The following is a 20,570-nucleotide window of genomic DNA, read 5'->3' as shown; positions in this document are numbered from 1 at the left end:
TGGTTAAATTAAAGGTTCAAAATTAAACCTGAATAGTTAACTGAAGAAATGAAAATTTCTGGTTGAGGGAGACTTTAATAAAGGTTCTTTCTACTAAGAAAATAATCAAAAAACAATTCTCAAATACATTGAGAAAAATAATTTTATAAGAAGTAAAAAGTACTTACAAAGCAAGGCTACTCAAAACATATTGTACGTGCTCACATTCATCTGGGAATGATGCACTGGCTGAAGTAAAACAGCAAAGTGCAGTCTGAAGAACCTGAAGCTGTGGCAAAGGGACCTGCCATCGTCCAGCATAATCTTCAACCACCTGATGGGGAAGCAATCCAAAAAGTACATTATTATAGAAACTGTTCTTAAGATCTCAAGTTTAAAAATTTGGGTAAAAGTTACTAGACAAATTAAAACATTAGTTAATGAACGAAAACGGTCTGGGGGAGTTTTTTATTGTTTAGTTTCATGTTGTATATCTGAAAAGAAAATTATTACCTTTAAAATACAAACAAAGAATTGAGCAAACGAACAACTGTACTGTCCAAATCTTTACCAAACTTTTTAACAAATACCCTTCACCTCCTATATCTAGCTTTTGTGAAAATACCAATTATTAAATACTAAGAAAGCTAGACAGTAGAACATAGTAATGGAGAAAATTAGAAATGAGCCTGCACTACTAATATCAGTGTTATTTTAAGACTGAACTCTAAGCATTCTGGCAGTAAATGAGTATTACCGTATTATGGAGAAGAGTTCAGAATATAATCAGTCTTGGCTCTGTCTGTTAACTAGTTTTATGAATTTGGGTAGCTCATCTTCCCTCTCTGTGCATTAGTTTCCTCACCATAAGTTGGAGATAATGCTTATCTTGCAGACAGATATACTCTAAAACTAAATTGGGGCAATTTATGAGAAAAGATTTTAGAACTATTAATTATTATAAAATGTTAATTATGATCATTCAAGACTGTTATATTAAGATAACGTTTTATTTTAAAATTTATCATGTTAGTCAGGGATTATCAAACTACATAGCCTGGAGGCCAAATTTGGCCTACTACCTGTTTTGGTACAATAAGTTAAAATTACATTCATTATTTAGAAACATTAAAATACATCGCCCATATTGCTATGGACTTATTGAAATGTGTCTCCCTACAATTCATGTGTTTAAATCTTAATTCCCATGTTACTGTATTTGGAGATAGGACTATTAGGCCATAATTAAGATTAAATGATCTCATAAGGAAGGAATCCAATCAGAGAGAACAGTGGCTTATAAGAAGAGATCTCAAGAGCGCACTCTCTTGCTCTATCTCCCTCATCTCTCCTTACCTACACCCATATACTAAGGAAATGGCATGGTAAGGTCACAAAGAGAAAGCAGTCATATGCAAGCCAGGAAGAGAGTTCTTACCAAAACTCACCCAAGCAAGCATCCTGATCTTACCACCCTCCAGAACTGTGGGAAAATCAATTTCTGTTGTTTAAAACCATCCAGTCTGTGGTATTTTGTAACAGCACCTCAAGCTAATATACAAATGTATAAAATAATACAAATGTAGCATATTAGGAAGCAAAAATATATAAACCGATCAACAAAAATATGGTTATCATTTCTTAACTAAGCTCTTCTTTTTTCTAATATTAACAATGAAGACCACCAAACACTAGTTTGTCACTGAGCAAACACTTCTTGATTTCTAAATCCAGGTAATAATAACCTAGATCATAATACAGTACCAAGCATGATTGCATTTCTATTGACCGTTATTAACATTCCTCCCTGAAATCTCCCACAGTCATCAACTTTCATTATTTCCAACACCTCAAACTGAAAGTTCAAAGATGTCAGTCAAGCTGTTCACTAATGATTACTTCATCACTTGTTTACAGTGAATCCATCCCACTGATTAACATACCAGAAGATGAGTTTGGGTTATAATTCCAAAAAATGAAATCCAATATCCAGCCCCAATTTCATCATCCTGAATACTGAAGTCCCCAAATATCAAATTCCAATAAAAGCCCAAAATTTATAATCCCAAATAGCAAAATCCAGAAAATATAATCTGGAAAAACTAATTTTAAAAATTCCTTTAAGACATTCATTTACATTTTTAAAGGAGACTGAGAAACATAAAAACTTATTCATTGGTCATTCATAAAACTCATTGTCAAGAGAATTTTTATCTTTCACAAATGTAGATGTAAAAGAAAGGATATCTCTTCATTTACTGAGGCAATTTCAGTGTTTTTACATGTACACACAAAAGCAGCACTGTGATAACAGACTTTCACAGGGTCAAATTTGTGAAAAATGTTTATACTATGAATTCTCCAAAAATCTTTCTCTAAATTTTACCAGTATTAGAAATGATGTAAAGATGAAATACATTGCATAGGGAATTATAAAAAAAAAAAAAAATTGCTGACAATTTAAAATAATGGGAAAGAAACTAAAAACCAGTTCAACATATTAAAAATGATTACAGGGATAGAGATTATGGACATTTATACAGAGGCAGTCCATAGGAGTTGGCCGACTATCACAATTAACTGTAATTTTGAAGTCTTACACTGTGAAGTCTAGCTGCCCTTTTTCTGTTTTAGGGAATGACTCTCTTCACATAATATGTAAACATTCATTCTGTATGTGGCATGTTTCTTTTTGAGATTCTTCTATAATTTGATATACATACCAACATGAGCATTCCCTTTTCGATTTTCCCATCTTCTGTGCCATGCTTCTGTGGTTTTGGTTTGTGGATATCCATTCCATAGGCAATCTGATGTAGACCACAAAGTGATGGAAACTATACTGATAATCAAACAGCAATACCACTGTAAGTGGTTTTTTATCCTACTATGTTCATACTTATTTTCAAACTAAATATGTAACTTTGTTGCTTTCTTCAGGCAAATAAGGTTATATTCATTAAAAGCTACTAGAACTGCATCAGATGCTAGGAATGCTAATTCAGACAAATGATGAATTTTTAAACTGAAATTTTCATCATCTGGTACTACATGGTGATCCAGTTATCTGAACTTTCCACCAAATGCATCAGGCTAACTGGAAAAAAGTAAACTTTATTGGTAATAACCTGAAATTCACTTTTAGAACTGATGATCACACCTCAGTCTAAATCTATCATTATGATTTAAGGATTCAAATGAAATAATTTTCTCCTATAAAGTCCACCAAATCTTCAAATAAGCATTTATAAAACAATTCACTTTCCAGTCATTAATACATAAATGAGGGCATTAGTACTAGAATTTTCAAATCCAAAAGGGGATGAATTGTATATAATTGATGAAAAATAGTGGGGACATTTTGAAAGTGCCATCCAGTATCCAAAATGAAGTTATGCATATAAGTCTATCATCTTCAGCACTCAAATCCCTCATTAAGAAAAGCTCACCATTTAATATGTTATGTAACAGTGAAAGGAACTTCTTTGGTTCAAAAGATTGCTGAGCATGTCCAATTCTTTTTCTTCTCTAAGAAAGGATTTTTTTTTGAAGATTTATTTTTATTTATGCGTACAAGAACTGGGGAATAAGTCAGAGGAGGAGAGAGGATTCAGAGACAGGGAGCAGAATAGGTGATCTACTGAAATACACTGCTGAGAGGAGCAGTGGGTGAGGCAGGAGAGGTCTGCTGCTCCATGTGGGTTAGCTCGGGTGGGGGATGGGGGGCTGTAATTCATACTGCAGTGATGGTGACAGACAGTACTGAGACTTTAATCCCTGCGCCACCACGGAGGCCCAAGAAAGGATATTTTGGGGTTTTTGTTGTTTTTTTAACTTATATTTTACATCACTGCTTTTTTAAAAAATATTTATTTATTTATTTATTTATTTATTTATTTATTTATTTATGCAAGAACTGGGGTACAGGCTAGATGTGCAAGAGGGTGAGAGGATTTGCCAGAGCCAGAGCAGGTAACAGAAGAGGCAGACTGATGAAATACACTGCTGAGGGGAGCAGCGGGCGAGACAGGAGAGGTCTGCCGTGCCATGTGGGACCCTTGACAGCAGGCCGGGATAGAACCGGCGCTGCAGAGGCTGCGGAAGGATGGCTTCATAGAGTGGCGCTCAACTGCCTGTGCCACCAGGGGAGGCCTCATTGTTCATTTTTAAACAATGTTTGCTTTTTTTTTCCCCCCTCAGGTGTGGTGCGTGGTTGAATTGGTAGAGGTGATTCTATGGGGACTACACCTAAGGAAAGGGTGTTCTTTGAAGGCAAGCATACAGTACTGTATGTGATGGGGCAGAAGTTGCACATGACTGAATAATTTGGCAAGGGAGGTTCTTATATTTTTCACCTGAGTTTCTCACTTCTTTTCATGATCTGACCTTTCAGAATTATGATTTTCAGGATTATAGATTTTGTAAATGTTGATCTTCAGAGATTTCAACATTTGGGTTTTTGGAATTTGGGATGGTGGCTTTCAGGATTACAATTACCACCACCAGAAGACACATCACATATCACATTCCATTTCATTCTAGGAGCATCAAAATATGGCCATAAATCAACCTATGCATTGAATAAATGTGTTAATTTCCTAAATACCTAAAATAAACCTCAAGTTAGTTTTTTTACTATATGTATGTATGTACATTTATATGTACATTGTATGTACATTTGTATGTAGTATATGTATGTGTGTACATTTTTACTATATGTATGTATGTACATTTACTGTATGTATGTATGTATGCATGTGTGTGTGTGTGTACTTCCTAGCCCTGTCCACTGAAAAGATCTAGGAGCAATAACACTCCAGTTATATCATACTTAGGCCCAAATACTGGTCTCTAAACACTATTCTCCAGTAAAAGTCTCTAATTTAGCAAAAATTACATTAAAGGTTACATTTCTGTTTTTGATAATTAGGTATTTTTTGGTAAGTATACATTAGTTCAGTTTTTTAAAGTTTAAATACAAAACTATTCTGTTTCCACTTTTTCCCTAAAATGTCAATGTTCTCATTACTTTGTGGGGTTATTTCATAATATAAGCACAATTCTGTATTTACTTTCTGTACTCTGCTACTAACCAACACATCAAGATTTCCTAGTGCTGATGGGTATTTTTTTTTTAAGAATCAGATGGAAAAAAATAAAGCAGGTAGATGGGCAACACTGTCAAAAGAGTGTAAGTAAGTTAGAATCAGATAGATCTGGCTTTGTCATTTATTAGCTATGTAACCATAGCAAAGTTATTCAATTCTCAAAGTTTCCTACGAAATTAATTTAATATCATCTTAATCACAGGGTTACTTGAAGAATCAAGTAAGGTAATATATTGAAATTTAGGATAATTCTTGGCACATTAACAAATAAGAACTATAATTATCAGTGTACCCTAAGAAAATGGCAAGGTAAGCTTGTTTTGATGGCTTATGCATCAGCATGCACTGGTTAAAAATTTGTTTCCAGGTGTGATTCTCCACAACAAATTTTACCAGCTGTTAGCAAGCAGATAGGCTAATCCCAAATAAAATTCGTTCAAAAGTTACTGCTAAGTTCCAGCTATTTAATTCAATACTCAAATGAAGCATATCCTAAACAAGGCAATACAAATAAAATGCTTCATGCCTGAACACAGACCTGAGGATTTTTTTCTTTTTTAGTTTTCCATGAAGAATGAAGAAGGTAAAGAAAAGCTATATTTAAAAAATAAAGAGTCATCTGTCTCTTGTCTTTTTCAATCATGATAATCATTCTAAAGAAAAATAAAATTAAATTCATATTTTAAAAAACCACCAAAATGGTATAGATATGAGTCTAGTAAATTAAAAGTTGTTTGAAATCTGCAAAGGACATAATATTTAGCAGCAATCTAAAAGCCAGTAATTTTAGGGGCTCAATAGGACATTGTTCAAGCACTACTCAAGTGAATATTTCTGCAACACTAAGGTCTTTAATAGATTCTGTGAATATAGTAAGACTTAACCTTTTACAAAATGGAAAATGGAATAAACATCTCATAATCTTAATATTACATACAATCTTAACTTTTATTGTGAAAAGGAATCTTCATGATTTTCTAGTCAAAGCTACAACTACGGCAGGAATATCCATATAATATCACTCCCAGAAGTCCTCATCTCCATGAATTTTCTCTATCCACAAGGTATGAAGCAGGCAGGGTCCCTTCCATGTGACTACCTGTGTATCTGTTTAAAGATCCAACTTTCCTCTTAAGATAAATATAAGCTCATTTTAAAAGCTCTGAATAAATCTGATACCTGTTCATTTTTATTTCATTCCAAACTCATGGGGGAAAGTACTATATTAAATCCTTCCTTCATAAACATCAAAATGAGCACAAAGGAACCCCAAAAAATATGCAAAAGAAAATGTATATGAACATCAAATGAAAATGTATGATGGAGGGCCTCCCCGGTGGTGCAGCGGTTGAGTGCTGGGTTGCGAAGCTGCCCGCAGCCTCTGCTGCGCCGGTTCGATCCCCGGCTGCTCCCCAGCCACCAGAGGAGGGTCCCACATGGCACGCAGACCTCTCCTGCCGCCCACTGCTCCCCTCAACAGTGTACTTCGGTCCTTCTGCCTGCTCTGCTCCCCGCTCTGGCTCTGGTGAATTCTCTCACCCTCCCGCGCTTCTGACTGTACCCAGTGCTTGTATAAACAAAAAACAAACAAATAAATAAACATGCCTCTATAAAATTAAAAAAAAAAAAAAGGAAGAAAAAAAAAAAAAGAAAATGTATGATGGAAAGACCTCTCTGCATTCTTACAGCTGGTTAGAGCCAGATATAATGTATGCACATGATAATGTCTTAACTGACATGAGCTAAGCAGAACGCTTCATTTCATGTCAATTTACTATGGTCTGGCCACCTATTGCAGGCAGTGATTATATTATTGAATTTTAAAAAATCATTTTAGGTGTAATAGGTGGAAATTATTTTTTGATCCTTGTGTCTGGTTTCTCAACAAAGACTACAAGTCAGAAGATTAAAATGAAAAGTTGGTTAAGTTGGGTATTAGAACAGTAATGTGTGAATGTCTAGCCTTTAAACTGTTAGTGTTAACCCTAAGTCAGATGCTCCTTATTCTGTTCTTCTATTTTATTCTCAAAAACAAGCTCTTAGATTCATTGTGACTTATCTAAAGGCTTCTAGAATCACTGTCATAATATGGTCTCAGGCAGCTTTCTGGGATTGATAAGGACATAAATCTAATCAAAGCTATAGATGTCAAGATTTTATCTGAGCTCAACAAAGATGGCTAATAGATTTTATCAAGCAAACTAAGTAGGGTCAGGTTCCTTATTATATAGGGCATGAGTCACTTTCTTAAAAGAAAAAATCTCAGAATTATTACAAATTTAAAGGCCAAAAGGGAAATTTAAAAAACCTACACCTTAAACTCTAGCTCTAAGTACTAGTTTTGCTCAATATCAGAACTAAATGTGTTTAAAAAAAGATAATATACTTATAATGAAAAATAATAGTAATTGAGTTTAAAAAATAAAACGTCATCATGTTGATTAAGATAAAAGAGAGGAACTTCCTTAATAAGTTCACTCTCAGGCATCAGATGAGACTGATATGAAAAAAAAGAAAAAGGATATAGCGCTCTCTCTCTCTCTCTCGCTCTCTCTCTCTCTCTCTCTCTCTCTCTCTCTCTCTCTCTCTCTCAGAATTGTGTTCTTAAACATGGAATAGGAGGAAATATTTTAGTTGTCCATTAAAAGGGGAGGGTGAATGGTTCCAAAGGTAACAACAGAGGTATAGAAGGTAACTATAGTATGGAAATCTCAGAGAGAACCAAGCTGAAAATCCAGTTATAGCAAAATGCCCTGTTAAAGAGAGAGTCAATAAAACCACACCTTGAAGACTGAGATTGACATAGAATGTACCCTAAAATCTGTACAGATTTGAAAGGTTAAAAACATGGGAGATTGCCTCAAATACTGAAGCATTTCAGGTGCATTTCAAATTAAAGGTTGTAACAAGGAGCAATGTATATATATACTATGACATGGTGCCATGAAGTGTCCAATGAATTCCAAGTTAGGCCCCAGGGAGTAAATAAGGAAAAACAATGCAGAAGAAAATATTAAGAGATCAGTCCTAGATCTCAGGGAGTCCTAGATCTCAGGGAGATAACAGTGGGCAAAATAAGTCTGATAATGAATGCTTTTTGATAAAGACACAATCCCTTGGCTTTCATTTCTGACTTGTTATGATTTTAGCTTAACAGGCTTAAGAATTTTAGGGTAAGGGGTACCAGCCAAGAACTGAAAATACCTTGGCACAAGGTTGAAGACAGAGAAATCCAGACCCAACAGAACACCCAGGCTGTGGAGACTGGAAGGCTGGAGGCTTGTGTAAAGGCTGTTTTGAGCTTTACATACACTCCAAATAAGTGATACTCTTGACAAAAGCCAGCATAGATGATGTGCCACTGAAACAGAATCCCTGCTTACTGCAGCACAGAGTACCGTAACAAGACAGAGGAAATGAAAATTAAAAGTTTTAAGATAAAAGAAATATAAAGGAAAAACATCAAGTATAACCTTATCATTGAAGTTACCATCCATGAAATTTGTGAACTCTGCAAGACAGAAATTCATATACAACTTTCAAGCAAGTAGGAATGTTTGGCAAAGTGCTCCCATACCCAACCCTGCAAATATAGTAAACACACAATGGCATAATTAGCCACTTCATAAATTTTCCCAGTAAAATTTAAACACAAATTATAGGTTCTGGCAGCTGGTACAAGTGCCAGGCACCCTGGTGAGGGTAAAATCAGAATTGACTTGGTATTCCATTTTCTCTAAACACATCTTCCACTTCTCATATCACTATGTCCTACTGCAAAAGGTGAATTAGCTGTAAAATGCACTAAATTCAAGGAATTAACAGTTCATCTAAATTTAATAGGTATTGGGCTAGAGGAATAAATACATGCATTACTTCTGGATTCTCAGAAAGAACACCAGGGAGGCTGGGGTTAAATCTCCTCGAGAGGTGAGAAGGACAATCCAATCTGCAGCTACTGAAAACCCCCAACTCTGATTTAGAGGCAATGACTCCACTCAAGCAATATTAAAGCAAGGGAGGAAATTGGAATCTTAACCTTTTTGGACTCTAAACTTTAATTTTCCTTTGTGAATTTAACAGTTGGAGGAAATTCATTTGATTGGATTTGATACATTATTTTTTGCTGTTGTTGACACAGTCTTGTTTTCAGATTAAAAACTAAAAGGAAGTTTTAAACTTAAAGACTATCATTGGTAAATTAATGCAAACAGAAGCAATCACCATTAAAAAGTTTTATACTCCAGGCCTCCCCGGTGGCGCAGCGGTTGAGCACTGGGTTGCGAAGATACCCGCAGCCTCTGCAGTGCCGGTTCAACGCCCAGCTGCTCCCAGGCCACCAAAGGAGGGTCCCACAGGGCGCACAGACCTCTCCTGCCGCCCGCTGCTCCCCTCAGCAGTGTACTTCCGTCCTTCTGCCTGCTCTGCTCCCTGCCCTGCTGTGGCTCAGTGAATTCTCTCACCCTCTTGCGCTTCTGACTATACCCAGTGCTTGTATAAATAAATCTTATAAAAAAAAAATTGTTAAAAAAATTAAAAATAAATAAATAAAAAGTTTTATACTCCACTGAAATATAACTAAAAAGAGAAACAAAATAAGATCTCTAATTCAATAAACTTTATTATTAGTTACCTGGAAATACATTGTTTTTAAATGTCCTCATTAAGTATCCTCAAAATTAATAACAATGCCCATGATAGTTGATAATTAACAATTTCTTTTTTTTTTTTTTGAACACTAACTCTTCTATGAAAACCCTCCTGTTCATTTAGAACCCTTGTTCCTTCTACCATGTTCCTACACAGTTAGATTAGAAAACCAATGTAATTTCATAAACGCCTTTGTGCCTTGTTTCTATATTCAACCAGATGTTGAATACTTTGTATTTCATGAAACTTTCCCAGTCTCCATTTTCATTGCCACTACTCAGCCAGACCTTCAATTACCCCATTTCTGAAATGCCCAAGAAGCTGCAGCTTTTCTTTTTCTGGTCTAGGCTTTCAATCTTTACTTCCTTTTATCTATCTTAAAATAATATTTTATGATGAGTAATACCAATATTTTGCCCTTAAATCTACAGTTCTTCCTATAAAATTCAAACTTCACAGCCAAAATATGAACCACTTAACTTTTCCAATTTCAATACCTATATATGTTCTTGTCCAGCAGTTTAACTTTAGTTAGCAGTTCAAACTTTAGTATGCATCAGAATCATCTGAAAGCTTGTAAAAAAAAACAAACAAATAAAAAACCACAGATTGCTGGGTCCCAAATCCAGTTTCCAGATTTGTAGGACTAGAATGGGACCAACAATTTACACAGTTATTGGTACTCAGGAGATGCTCTTGTTCCTGATCTGGAGAAATCACACTTCTAAGAACCACTCTAAATAGTTGTAAGAACCAGCTCTGGTCAATTAACTACCCCCATTCATAAATTATGCCATGCCATCTACCTTTTCATGAATTATCTGCTCTACTTATAAAGTTCTCCTAACCATAGCACTTTTTTCATACCTACATTTTAATATTAATAAAGACTAAAGTGTTTAAAATCAATTCAAATGTTCAATTCAGTTCCACCAAAACATTCCCAACTATCTGTATCAGAGTCCTGGCAGAGGACTTAATATACAATTGTGTTAGTGGTACAAGTCACCATTTCCCCATTTCAGGGTTTATTTGTATTTACTCATTCACTTACTCAAACCTTATTAAGAGCTTACTATGCACTGTGTATCCCAATGTTTTTATTTTCAGTGGAAGGAAAATAGGTAAATATATTAGTTGGTGTTAATTACCTTGGAAAACAATAAAACATAAGGGATGAGGGGATACTAGAAACAAGATGCCACTTTATCTGTTATGATTAGGGAATATCTTCATCGCTCTGATAAATGGATATTTGAACAGGGTCCCAGAGCAAACCATATAGATACCCAAATGAAAAGTATTTCTGGCAGACAAAACAAAGGCAAAATATAGAAGTCAAGAGGCAAGAATATATAGCAGGTCCTCAAATTAACATCAAATTTCCCTTCAACATGGGTTCTATGTTGATAAGAAATTCAGTTCCTGGCAGGAATTAGTCCAGGTGGAGTTTGCACATTCTCCCCTTAACTGCATGGGTTTTTTCCATAAGGTTCCTTGGTGTCTCTAGTTTGTCCCACTCTAAGTGAATGTTTGTATCCTGCTGTGAAAGAGCACCTATCCAGGGTTGATTCCTGCCTTGCACCCTGAGCTAATGGGATAGGATCAGGCACCCAACACCCTGAACTGGAATAAATGGGCTGGAAAATGAATGAATGAATGAATGAATACAAATTATGGTTTACTATTAGAAGTGTTTTGAGTCTTTACTTAGAAGTTTGGTATTGCTTTTGTGACCAGAAATATACTATAGGCTTTTAACTCTAGTTTATATCAATTAACCTATAGTAAAATTGGTTTTGTTACACATCATTTTGTTAAAAGCTGACATTTCCAAGAACTCATAGATGATAAGTGAGAACGTACTATACTTGAACTCAAGTTGAAGGAGCAGCAAAAGCATTAGTATAGCTGAAGGTAAGTAGTGGTGGCATAGAATAGGAAACAAGTTAAAGAGCTACACCAGCGTTAAATAATGGTATCTGTAGTCCACTGTAGGGATTTCGGCTTTGACTATGAGAAAAACATGGAAAAGACCCTACTCTTGTGTCTTTAAAAAGATTACTTTGACTGTATGGAGAATAAACAGAAAAATCAGAAGCAGGGAGATAAAATGGTGCAGGGGGAAGATAACTATAGTTTGGATCAAGGTTCTATCAGGGGATGCAAGAGTCAGTTTCTTGAGAGCAGGGTTTGTAATTTTTTTTCTCCCTAAGTCCCCTATAATCATTAATATAAAGTTTATCACAAAGTATACAACTAACTTTTTCTTTTAGGGATACCATCTACAATAATTTCATGGTACTTTATATATCTAGATGTATGCCTCAATAACTAAGGATAATTCAATTTATTGATAATAAGAAAAAGTAAATTATGTACTGTCAGTAACACATGCAACATTGCATAAGCACCTATTAAGTTATGAGCATGTAATAATTATAGAGGTGAACATCAATATATAAACAAGAGAACAAAGAATGACAGTTGAAGGGCAAAATGGCTTCAGTTAATATAAAACTTGTAAAGAACTTATAAATAGACTAATTTATTATTGCATCCATAAAATCAAGAGTTGAGAAAGAGCTACATAGTACAAGTTAGGTGCCAAGAAGAAAAGCAAAAAATGCATACTTATTCTAAGTTTATAAACACAGGATGAAATATAGGAAATCAAGTAATGAGATAAACAAGTTTTAATATTTTCACAATTCAATTTTACCTATTTTTTTTCAATCTCCCCCCTACTCCACTCCAGATGACAAGCTATATATATATATATATATATATACTTACTGTAGTAAAGTTGGATAATATATGGGGGAGAGGGGGAGATCACTCATCATCGTATTTCCACATATAGACACTATTAATCTTGGTGTATTTCCTAGCTGAGAGACTTAGGGGTAGTTAATTAACACCTCTGAGTCTCAGCTTCAACATTCATAAAATGAAGATTAAAAAATATTATCTCACAGGGTTGTCTCAAAGAAAAAATGAAAATCTAGGACAGGAACTGACATACTTTTTCTTAAAATGCCAGAAAGTAGTTTTTGGGCTATACATTCCCCATCCCAACTATTCAACCCTGCTGTTGTATCATGACAGCAGTCACAGAAAATACAGAAATGAAACTGGTATACTCCAATGAAGTTTTATTTGCAAAAACAGGCAGTGTTGCTTGTGTAGCAAAGGCTCACCGCAAAGGTTCATACCTTTTAATGTCTTTCGATTGTTGTTGATTTGTATTTGTTTAGTCCATTTTGAAATTCTCAAGAGACTCTCTCAAAAACAACAACAAAAATATCTTGGAAATGCTCACCAAGTTTTTTTTTGCAAATAACTTCACAGACTTCCTGAAGTATACAAACTGCTTCTATAGATTATCACCTGTCACTGTCAGTAGGTTTTTGGAAACTGCAACTTTAAGTAAAAAATGAATAATATCAAATAATTCCTTTCATTCAGCATCAGCCAAGATTGTTTTTGTCTCATCAATGGTGCTAACAAAATGGTGTTAAACAAAATTATATTATCCAAGGACCTGCTGTACTCTGAAGTAATAAAATTTCTAGATATTCATAGTTAAATATAAATACTACAGAGACTGAAACTTTAAAATGTAATCATTTAAGATGATTATCTAAAACATAGCCCATACTCTCTTCCTTTCAAAAACATAAGATAGTAACTCCTACCGATTCATAATCATCCTAATAACTCTTGCATTTTAAGAATAACGAGTATAGCTCACCATTATTCTGAGTTAAATATATCAGTCAGGTAGGTTGGGGGAAAAAAATAAGAGGACTGAAAATCACTTCTTATAGGAAACTTCTGATAGCATTACATTTGATTTATCTCTCTCTTACATTAATGAACATCTTTAGCTTCTGCTACCTGAGTCTTTTAAAAATCACTGTTTCTACTCAGTCATTAACTGCTCTAGTAAGCTATAACATCGATCAAATACCTATGCACAGATACTAATAATAAACCACCAAATTCATATTCTTAGATACAATAAATGTGTCTACTACAATGGCTAAGTACACAGGCTATTGGCTGTCAATCTGGCCAGATTTTAATCTGATATTGTCCTTTCTTTGGCAGATCTTTTTTACTTTTTACTTTGTAGAACACTTTTTACTTTCAAATGGATCATTCTTATGAGATTTTTTAATATGCCAAATTCTCACCAATTTCATAAAAATTACTTCCTCACCTTCAATTCACAGCCTCTCTGGCTACCATCCATCTTTCTTTTTCTTTTAAAGGTCATCTATATCTACTGCCTCTGTTTCTTTGACTCCCACTCCTTAAGCTACTCCAAAGTTTGACTCCTGCTCCCATCACTGTATCAAAAAATTCTGCTTAAAGTCATCAAAGACCTCGATGTAAATTCAATGCTTGGATCTCAGCAGTTTTCAACAACATCTATAATTCATTCCATCCTGAAACATTCTCTTCCCTTTCCATTGTGGCACCACTGTTTCCTGGTTTTCTCCCATCTCTAACTAATCCTCCTCAGACTTCATTAGAAAATGCAACCTTTCCTACAGGCAATTTAACTGTAGAATCCCTAAAGCTTCATTTCTCAGTTCTCTGCTTTTCCCACTCTAGATCATTTCCCTATGTGAGTTCATTCACAAGTGATTTCAAATACCATCTACATAGCTATGATAAAAAGACCTCACTTCTGAGCTCTGAATTTTGGAAACCCAGCTATCTTTAGGATCTTTCCTTGGATGAGGAAAGGCACTGTAAATTCAACATGTTCAAACTAAACCAAAGAATCTCAGCAGAGTTCAACTTGTCCAAGCATCAAGCCTCTATTAGTCCCTATTTTATAGGTTTTTATACCTTCATAGAAGATATCAAAGTTATAGTATACAAAAACCGGGAACAATACTTGTTGTTACAGCTGTATCTCCAGTGTGTTATATAACAGACAAGTTTCCACCCTAACATCAATGACTTTTTTTTTTCCTACTGCCTTCTATTTCATAATCACTGGTGCTTTGGAGAGTTGAGGGTGGTACTGAGTGCTTGACACAAAGAAGCATCAATGTACTTCTTGACACAAGGAAGCATCAATGGACTTTAGGCACTTATGCAACACATTATACAGACTGACCTCCTCTCTCATCTTTTTTGCCACCATGTTCCACTATGTTTATAACAGGTGATGCTGATGGGTCTCATCCAAGACAGCAGATACAAACTGAATAGAGTGCATGCTTAAACAATGAACAGATCTGTCACAGAAAAAGGGAGCTAAGAAATCAATGTGACATGTATTACATGAAGGTTGAAAGTTACCTGGCATTGGGAGTTATGAGAAATTACAAAACCTAAAAATACACTCCAATTTAGTAGTTGATTTAAAAACATAATCAGAATTAGTAGTTAAATTACATTTTAAATGGTCTAATAGCCTTTCCTTGACATGTGAATATACATTTTAAATTCTTGCAGTTGACCATATTTTACTATTTTTTTTCAAATACCTAACTGATCATATTTCATTTTTTTAATTACCTCACCACACATATATCTCACCATCTCTCTCTTTAAAGCTCTCATTTTGCTTTTGTTTGTAATTGTTAAGGTATAGTTTAGCACATTTTGGCAAGAAAATCAAAAAGATTCAGTGCCAGCAATAACAGTACAACTGGTGCCTTCTGTTTGGCAAAAAGGCAAAATGATTGTATCATTAAAAAACTTACAAGCAGCAAACTTTAAAAATATTTTCTTCTACCATATTATCTACAAAATTAAAACTGAAAGAGACATAAGATATATCTCCTGTATCTTTTCAGCAGTTGCCATATCATGAACAGTTTCCCATATGAATATTCTTTAAAAACATGAAAACCATTTTTAAAAACCTAAATTTTTAATTTGTAATTTACTAACAAAAATAGTATTGCCACAGAAAAACAGAAGTAAATCCATGCAATGAAATTATTTCTAGCTCTGAATATTCACTGCAGAGTAGATCAGGAAGTAGGATATCATTTTTCAAAAGTAAATAAATCACTAAGAATTAGTTTTAATACTTTGCTTTTCATCATCTTTCATATCTATTATTCCTTATTAAGATTAAAAACTAATTTCTGTTTCAAAAGACCTAAAACCACAAGGAAGAATACAAAAACTGACAGAAACAATATTTGGGTAGTTACTTTTTAAAACGGAGGGAATAAGTTCAGGAACAAAATGATTTGTGCTGAAAAATACCAGAAAATCTTAGGAATTAAATTACCACATACCTTTAAAATTGAAGGCAAAAGTAGTCAAAAACAGAAAGATCAGCTGAATATCTGCTCTAAATATTTCCCCTTCTAGATAAAAAACTACTGAACTAAAAGAGACTCAGAAATAAAGAGTAAGGGAGGAAACGGTAGGACAGATAGGAGAGGATATAGAAAAACGGGAGGGTTAAAATCAAAGTGTGTCTACTGAAGAATGAGATGTTGAGGTACTCCCTATCTTCTCTATCAATTAAGCAAATTGATCACATCTACAACTTGGAAAACATTATTTACAAACAGAGGTAAATATCAAGATGGTTAAAAGGGCTGCAAATGCTTGCCTCTGGGGAATATATGGAAAAGAAAGGGACAGTATGATGGCTATTTTTTGTTGTAAGTGGTTTAAAAAAAAAAAAAGCCTGGTTCCTCCACAATATCCATACTTGTTTTCTTCCTTCCTTCCTTCCTAACAGAATCACCTATACATTTATCAAGGAAATAATACCAAAAAAAAAAAAAAATCTGTTAACATTCTTTTCAAATGGAGAGCACTAACAAGATGGAAGTGAAAGTCAATGAATAGAATTTAGGGCAAGGTGCTTTTGGCTTACCCTAGAGATACCTGTTCCTACAGCTTGAAACTGACATGTGAATGAAACACCAGCAGTAATGTTAGATCATTAAACAAATTCAAAATAAGACCAGAAAAATAAGAAATAAATGATGACATGTGCTGATAAAGCCACTATAGCATCCCTACACTACCCATTCAAGACTTTCTACATGAGAAATAAATGTGTACTATAGTTTAAACTATTTAAGTCAGGTGTCTATTAGCAGCAAAACGGAATTCTTAACAATTAACTCTTGCATGACTGTTTAAGCATATACAAATATTTATAAAAATTTAAAAAGGCGAGGGGCCTCCCGGGTGGCGCAGCGGTTGAGCCCTGGGTTGGGAAGCTGCCCACAGCCTCTGCGGCGCCGGTTCGATCCCTGGCTGCATCCCGGCCACCGGAGGAGGGTCCCACATGGCGCGTGGACCTCTCCTGCCGCCCACTGCTCCCTTCAGCAGCGTGCCTCGGTCCCTCTGCCTGCTCTGCTCCCCGCTCTGGCTCTGGTGAATTCTCTCACCTTCCTGCGCTTCTCACTGTACCCAGTGCTTGTATAAATAAATAAAAAAAATAAATCTTAAAAAAAAAAAAATTTAAAAAGGCGAATCCATTTTATCTCTTAGGTACCTATTCTAGTGCTGGATACATATTAGCTGTTTTAATTAATTATGTAAGGATCATTAAATACTATTTGCCATTTATATCAGCATTACACCACAAGTATCCGCTAAAAGTTCCAAAGTCATGATATAGCTGGGAAAACTTAGCACTGATATTTTGACCAGATAATTCTTTATGCATTATAGGATGTTCAACAGCATCCATGGCCTCCATCCACTAGATGCTAGTAGCAAACCCCCAATTATGGCAATGAAACATATTTCCAGATATTGTAAATGTCCCCAGCAGGAGACAAAATTTCTGAGAAAATCTAGTTGTTTTCGTAAATCAGTTAGTGCTTCATCAGAGTCCCTCAATTTTTCTAGTTAAATAACAAAATTTTATAATTGTAACATTTCTAAAGTTTCTGTAAAATATGGGATATAAACTGTAGGTAACCTACAAATAAGATTATCTTTAATGTCCCTCTTAAACCTTCAGAGGATTTCACATGAAAGAATTACTAGTAGCTTCTTCTATTTAAGCCTATCTGTGCATTAGGTATACCTTTACCTAATGAGCACTTTACCTTCATTCTCTCATTTTATACTCCTGACTATTATTAACCCTGTTGTAGCAAAAAACAATTTTAAAGTTTATTTTAAACAACATATCAAGTGTTTCTAGAAAAGCTTTTTTTTATCATATACTGTATTCATTCTAGCACCTTAACTTCTTTAGTTTACAATCAACTTATGATCAAAAATTTTCAGCGTATCTAGCATCAAAACATGTTGACTTATTACAACCTTCAGGAATTGGGGAAATGTTCACAGTACCTAACAAGTCAGAGAAATAATCATTATCTGTTTCTTGAAATATTTATTACACTGTGGCACACAGAAAGAATAATTTTGTATCTCCAATTCATGATTCCCTGAGTACTTCCAGTAACTTTTTTTTTCCCTCTGCATAACCTGTCAAAAAAAATCACTTCATAATTGTTTGAGGATTTATTTGTAATTTCAATGTGCCTTTCAGTAGAAATTGAAAGCCGGATGCAAATCCCAGCTTGTCTACCCACTAGAACTGAAGACAAGTTAATTTGTTCAAGTCTCAATTTCAACTATGTAACTTGCATAATAAGACCTATCTGAAGGCCTAAAGAAGTTGTAGGACCTCATGAAAAATGTATTTCCCCTTCCTCAAGGTAAATTTACCATCAGTTAGGGGCTTATTCTGTTTAAGCATCTATTGAGAATGTACCAATAAGAGTTAAAGGAGGATGTGACAGAGGCAGTTCTTCCAAAATTACAGAATGTAACTATTTGGAAATCAACACTTTCAATCTCCCAAATCACTCATTTCAAAATTCAACTGAGGCCTAACAGACTATTCCCTTAGTTTGAGATTTTAAAATTCCTGGTATTGTTTCTCAAATAAAATGTATATCATAAAATACACTAAGTTGCATGTGTAATTTATCACTTATATTATCTACTGTATTCTGTCTTACTTTTCTTTTGGTAAGACTCAAGAACCCCTCTTGAAAAGTAGTATTCCTTCCTCATTCCCTTCACCCAGAAATGAACTACCAAGAAATCTTGATTCATATTTCTTTCTAAGAGAAGGAAGATAAATTGGAATCTTTATTCTCCATGTCACAAGGCTATGTGTATAATTTATTAGTTAACTATCACCTACCCAAGTGCATATTATACACTTAATGTTTATTCAATATTAAATAATTTATGAATGAATGCACACTACTTAATATTGCCCTTAGTAAATATTAGGAAATCAGATGTTTAAAAACAAACAATTTTGGGAAGGAGATTATATATTTTCTTTACTAGTAAAGAAGGAGAAGGAGATTATATACTTTCTTTATTAGTAAATATAGCAGAACTACTATACTAGAATTTTAATCAATGGATAAAATTCAATTTCATACAGGTAATCTGTAATTCCAAGTTTTAATAAAAAAAAAAAAAAAAGACTTCACAAAGCTGACCTGCGAGATGGAACCAGGACAATAACCCTAAAAACAAATCTGTTGGTAATCTAGAGTATTTATAAAACATGTCATAAGGTTTCAGGTAATAGTTGTTAACATTAAAGTATTTCAGTATAACATTCATAATTTAGGAATATAAAAGTTCATTAAGTTTAGTTTTATTTCCTTGGGTATTTAGAAGGTAGCAGTTTTGGGCCTCCCCGGTGGCGCAGCGGTTGAGCGCTGGGTTGCGAAGCTGCCCGCAGCCTCTGCAGCGCTGGTTCGATCCCCGGCTGCTCCCCGGCCACCGGAGGAGGGTCCCACATGGCGCGCAGACCTCTCCTGCCGCAGACCTCTCCTGCCGCCCGCTGCTCCCCTCAGCAGTGTACTTCGGTCCTTCTGCCTGCTCTGCTCCCCGCTCTGGCTCTGGTGAATTCTCTCACCCTCCCGCGCTTCTGACTGTACCCAGTGCTTGTATAAACCAACCAACCAAATAAATAAATAAATAAATAAATAAATAAGACATGCCTCTAGAAAATTTAAAAAAAAAAAAAAAAAGAACTTAAAAAAAAAATAGAAGGTAGCAGTTTTATCAAATAATCAACCTCATTTATTCTTCAAATACTTTATTGTCACTGTACACTATTCACATCCCTAATTTGTTCATCTGTTCTTAAAATTGGTATCATTAAATAGAATAAGAGTAGCTACAAGTTTTCCAAAAATGTTCTGGTCCTCAAAATTTTAAATTTTACAGCAATTAAGGGTTATCAGATCAAGTAAATTTACAAAGTTAAGTGTAGCCAAAATCAAGTTGCTCATTAATGACATAAAAAGCACAACATGGGGAAAACAAGACTTTCCGTCCATGAATATAGAAAAAAGATCCACTGTGCCCTAATTTTCTAGTTTAAAATTTCAGTAGATCCACAATCTACCAATAATTGGTTTCTAGATGTGAAAGATACAGCCATGAAAAGTACTGCAAAGATACTGAACCTCTAAATCTGGTATATGCTAACACCAAAGATAAAAATACATTTTCAAGAAAGTCACTATATAGAGAGTAGTGCCAAAGAAAATGGGCACACCCTTTGTACCAAGACAATGACTTATCTATGGGGGAGTGATGAAATCAAAAGACAATTTAAACAAAAGCATTAACTTACCTTAAAATGTCAATTCCACCCTTTCTCTTTCAAAGTTTGGGATGGCATAAAAAATAAATTTCAGCAAACAAGATGCCCATTCCTTACTAACATTATTTCCCACTTGTTACCAAAATGAAATGCTAACTTTAATATGTAAAGAATCCAAACCCTTTAGATAGTCATTCATTTAATTACTCTCCCTATTTGACTGAAAA

At 34.6% G+C, this 20,570-nt stretch overlaps 1 protein-coding gene across 1 annotated transcript in view; it reads right to left on the bottom strand.

Moving 5' to 3' along the window:
- The window catches only part of ZNF654 (zinc finger protein 654), a gene marked incomplete at both ends in the record, with an annotated part of 65,690 nt that overhangs the window by 43,810 nt on the left and 1,310 nt on the right, over positions 1-20,570 (bottom strand). The window contains 1 exon segment of the mRNA XM_084232635.1: positions 168-313. Within this exon segment, the coding sequence (XP_084088761.1) occupies positions 168-313 (146 nt within the window).

This window comes from Talpa europaea (genome assembly GCF_964194135.1).
Source record: "Talpa europaea genome assembly, chromosome: 4".
NCBI lineage: Eukaryota > Metazoa > Chordata > Mammalia > Eulipotyphla > Talpidae > Talpa > Talpa europaea.
This window is presented reverse-complemented; position numbering and strand designations above follow the sequence as displayed.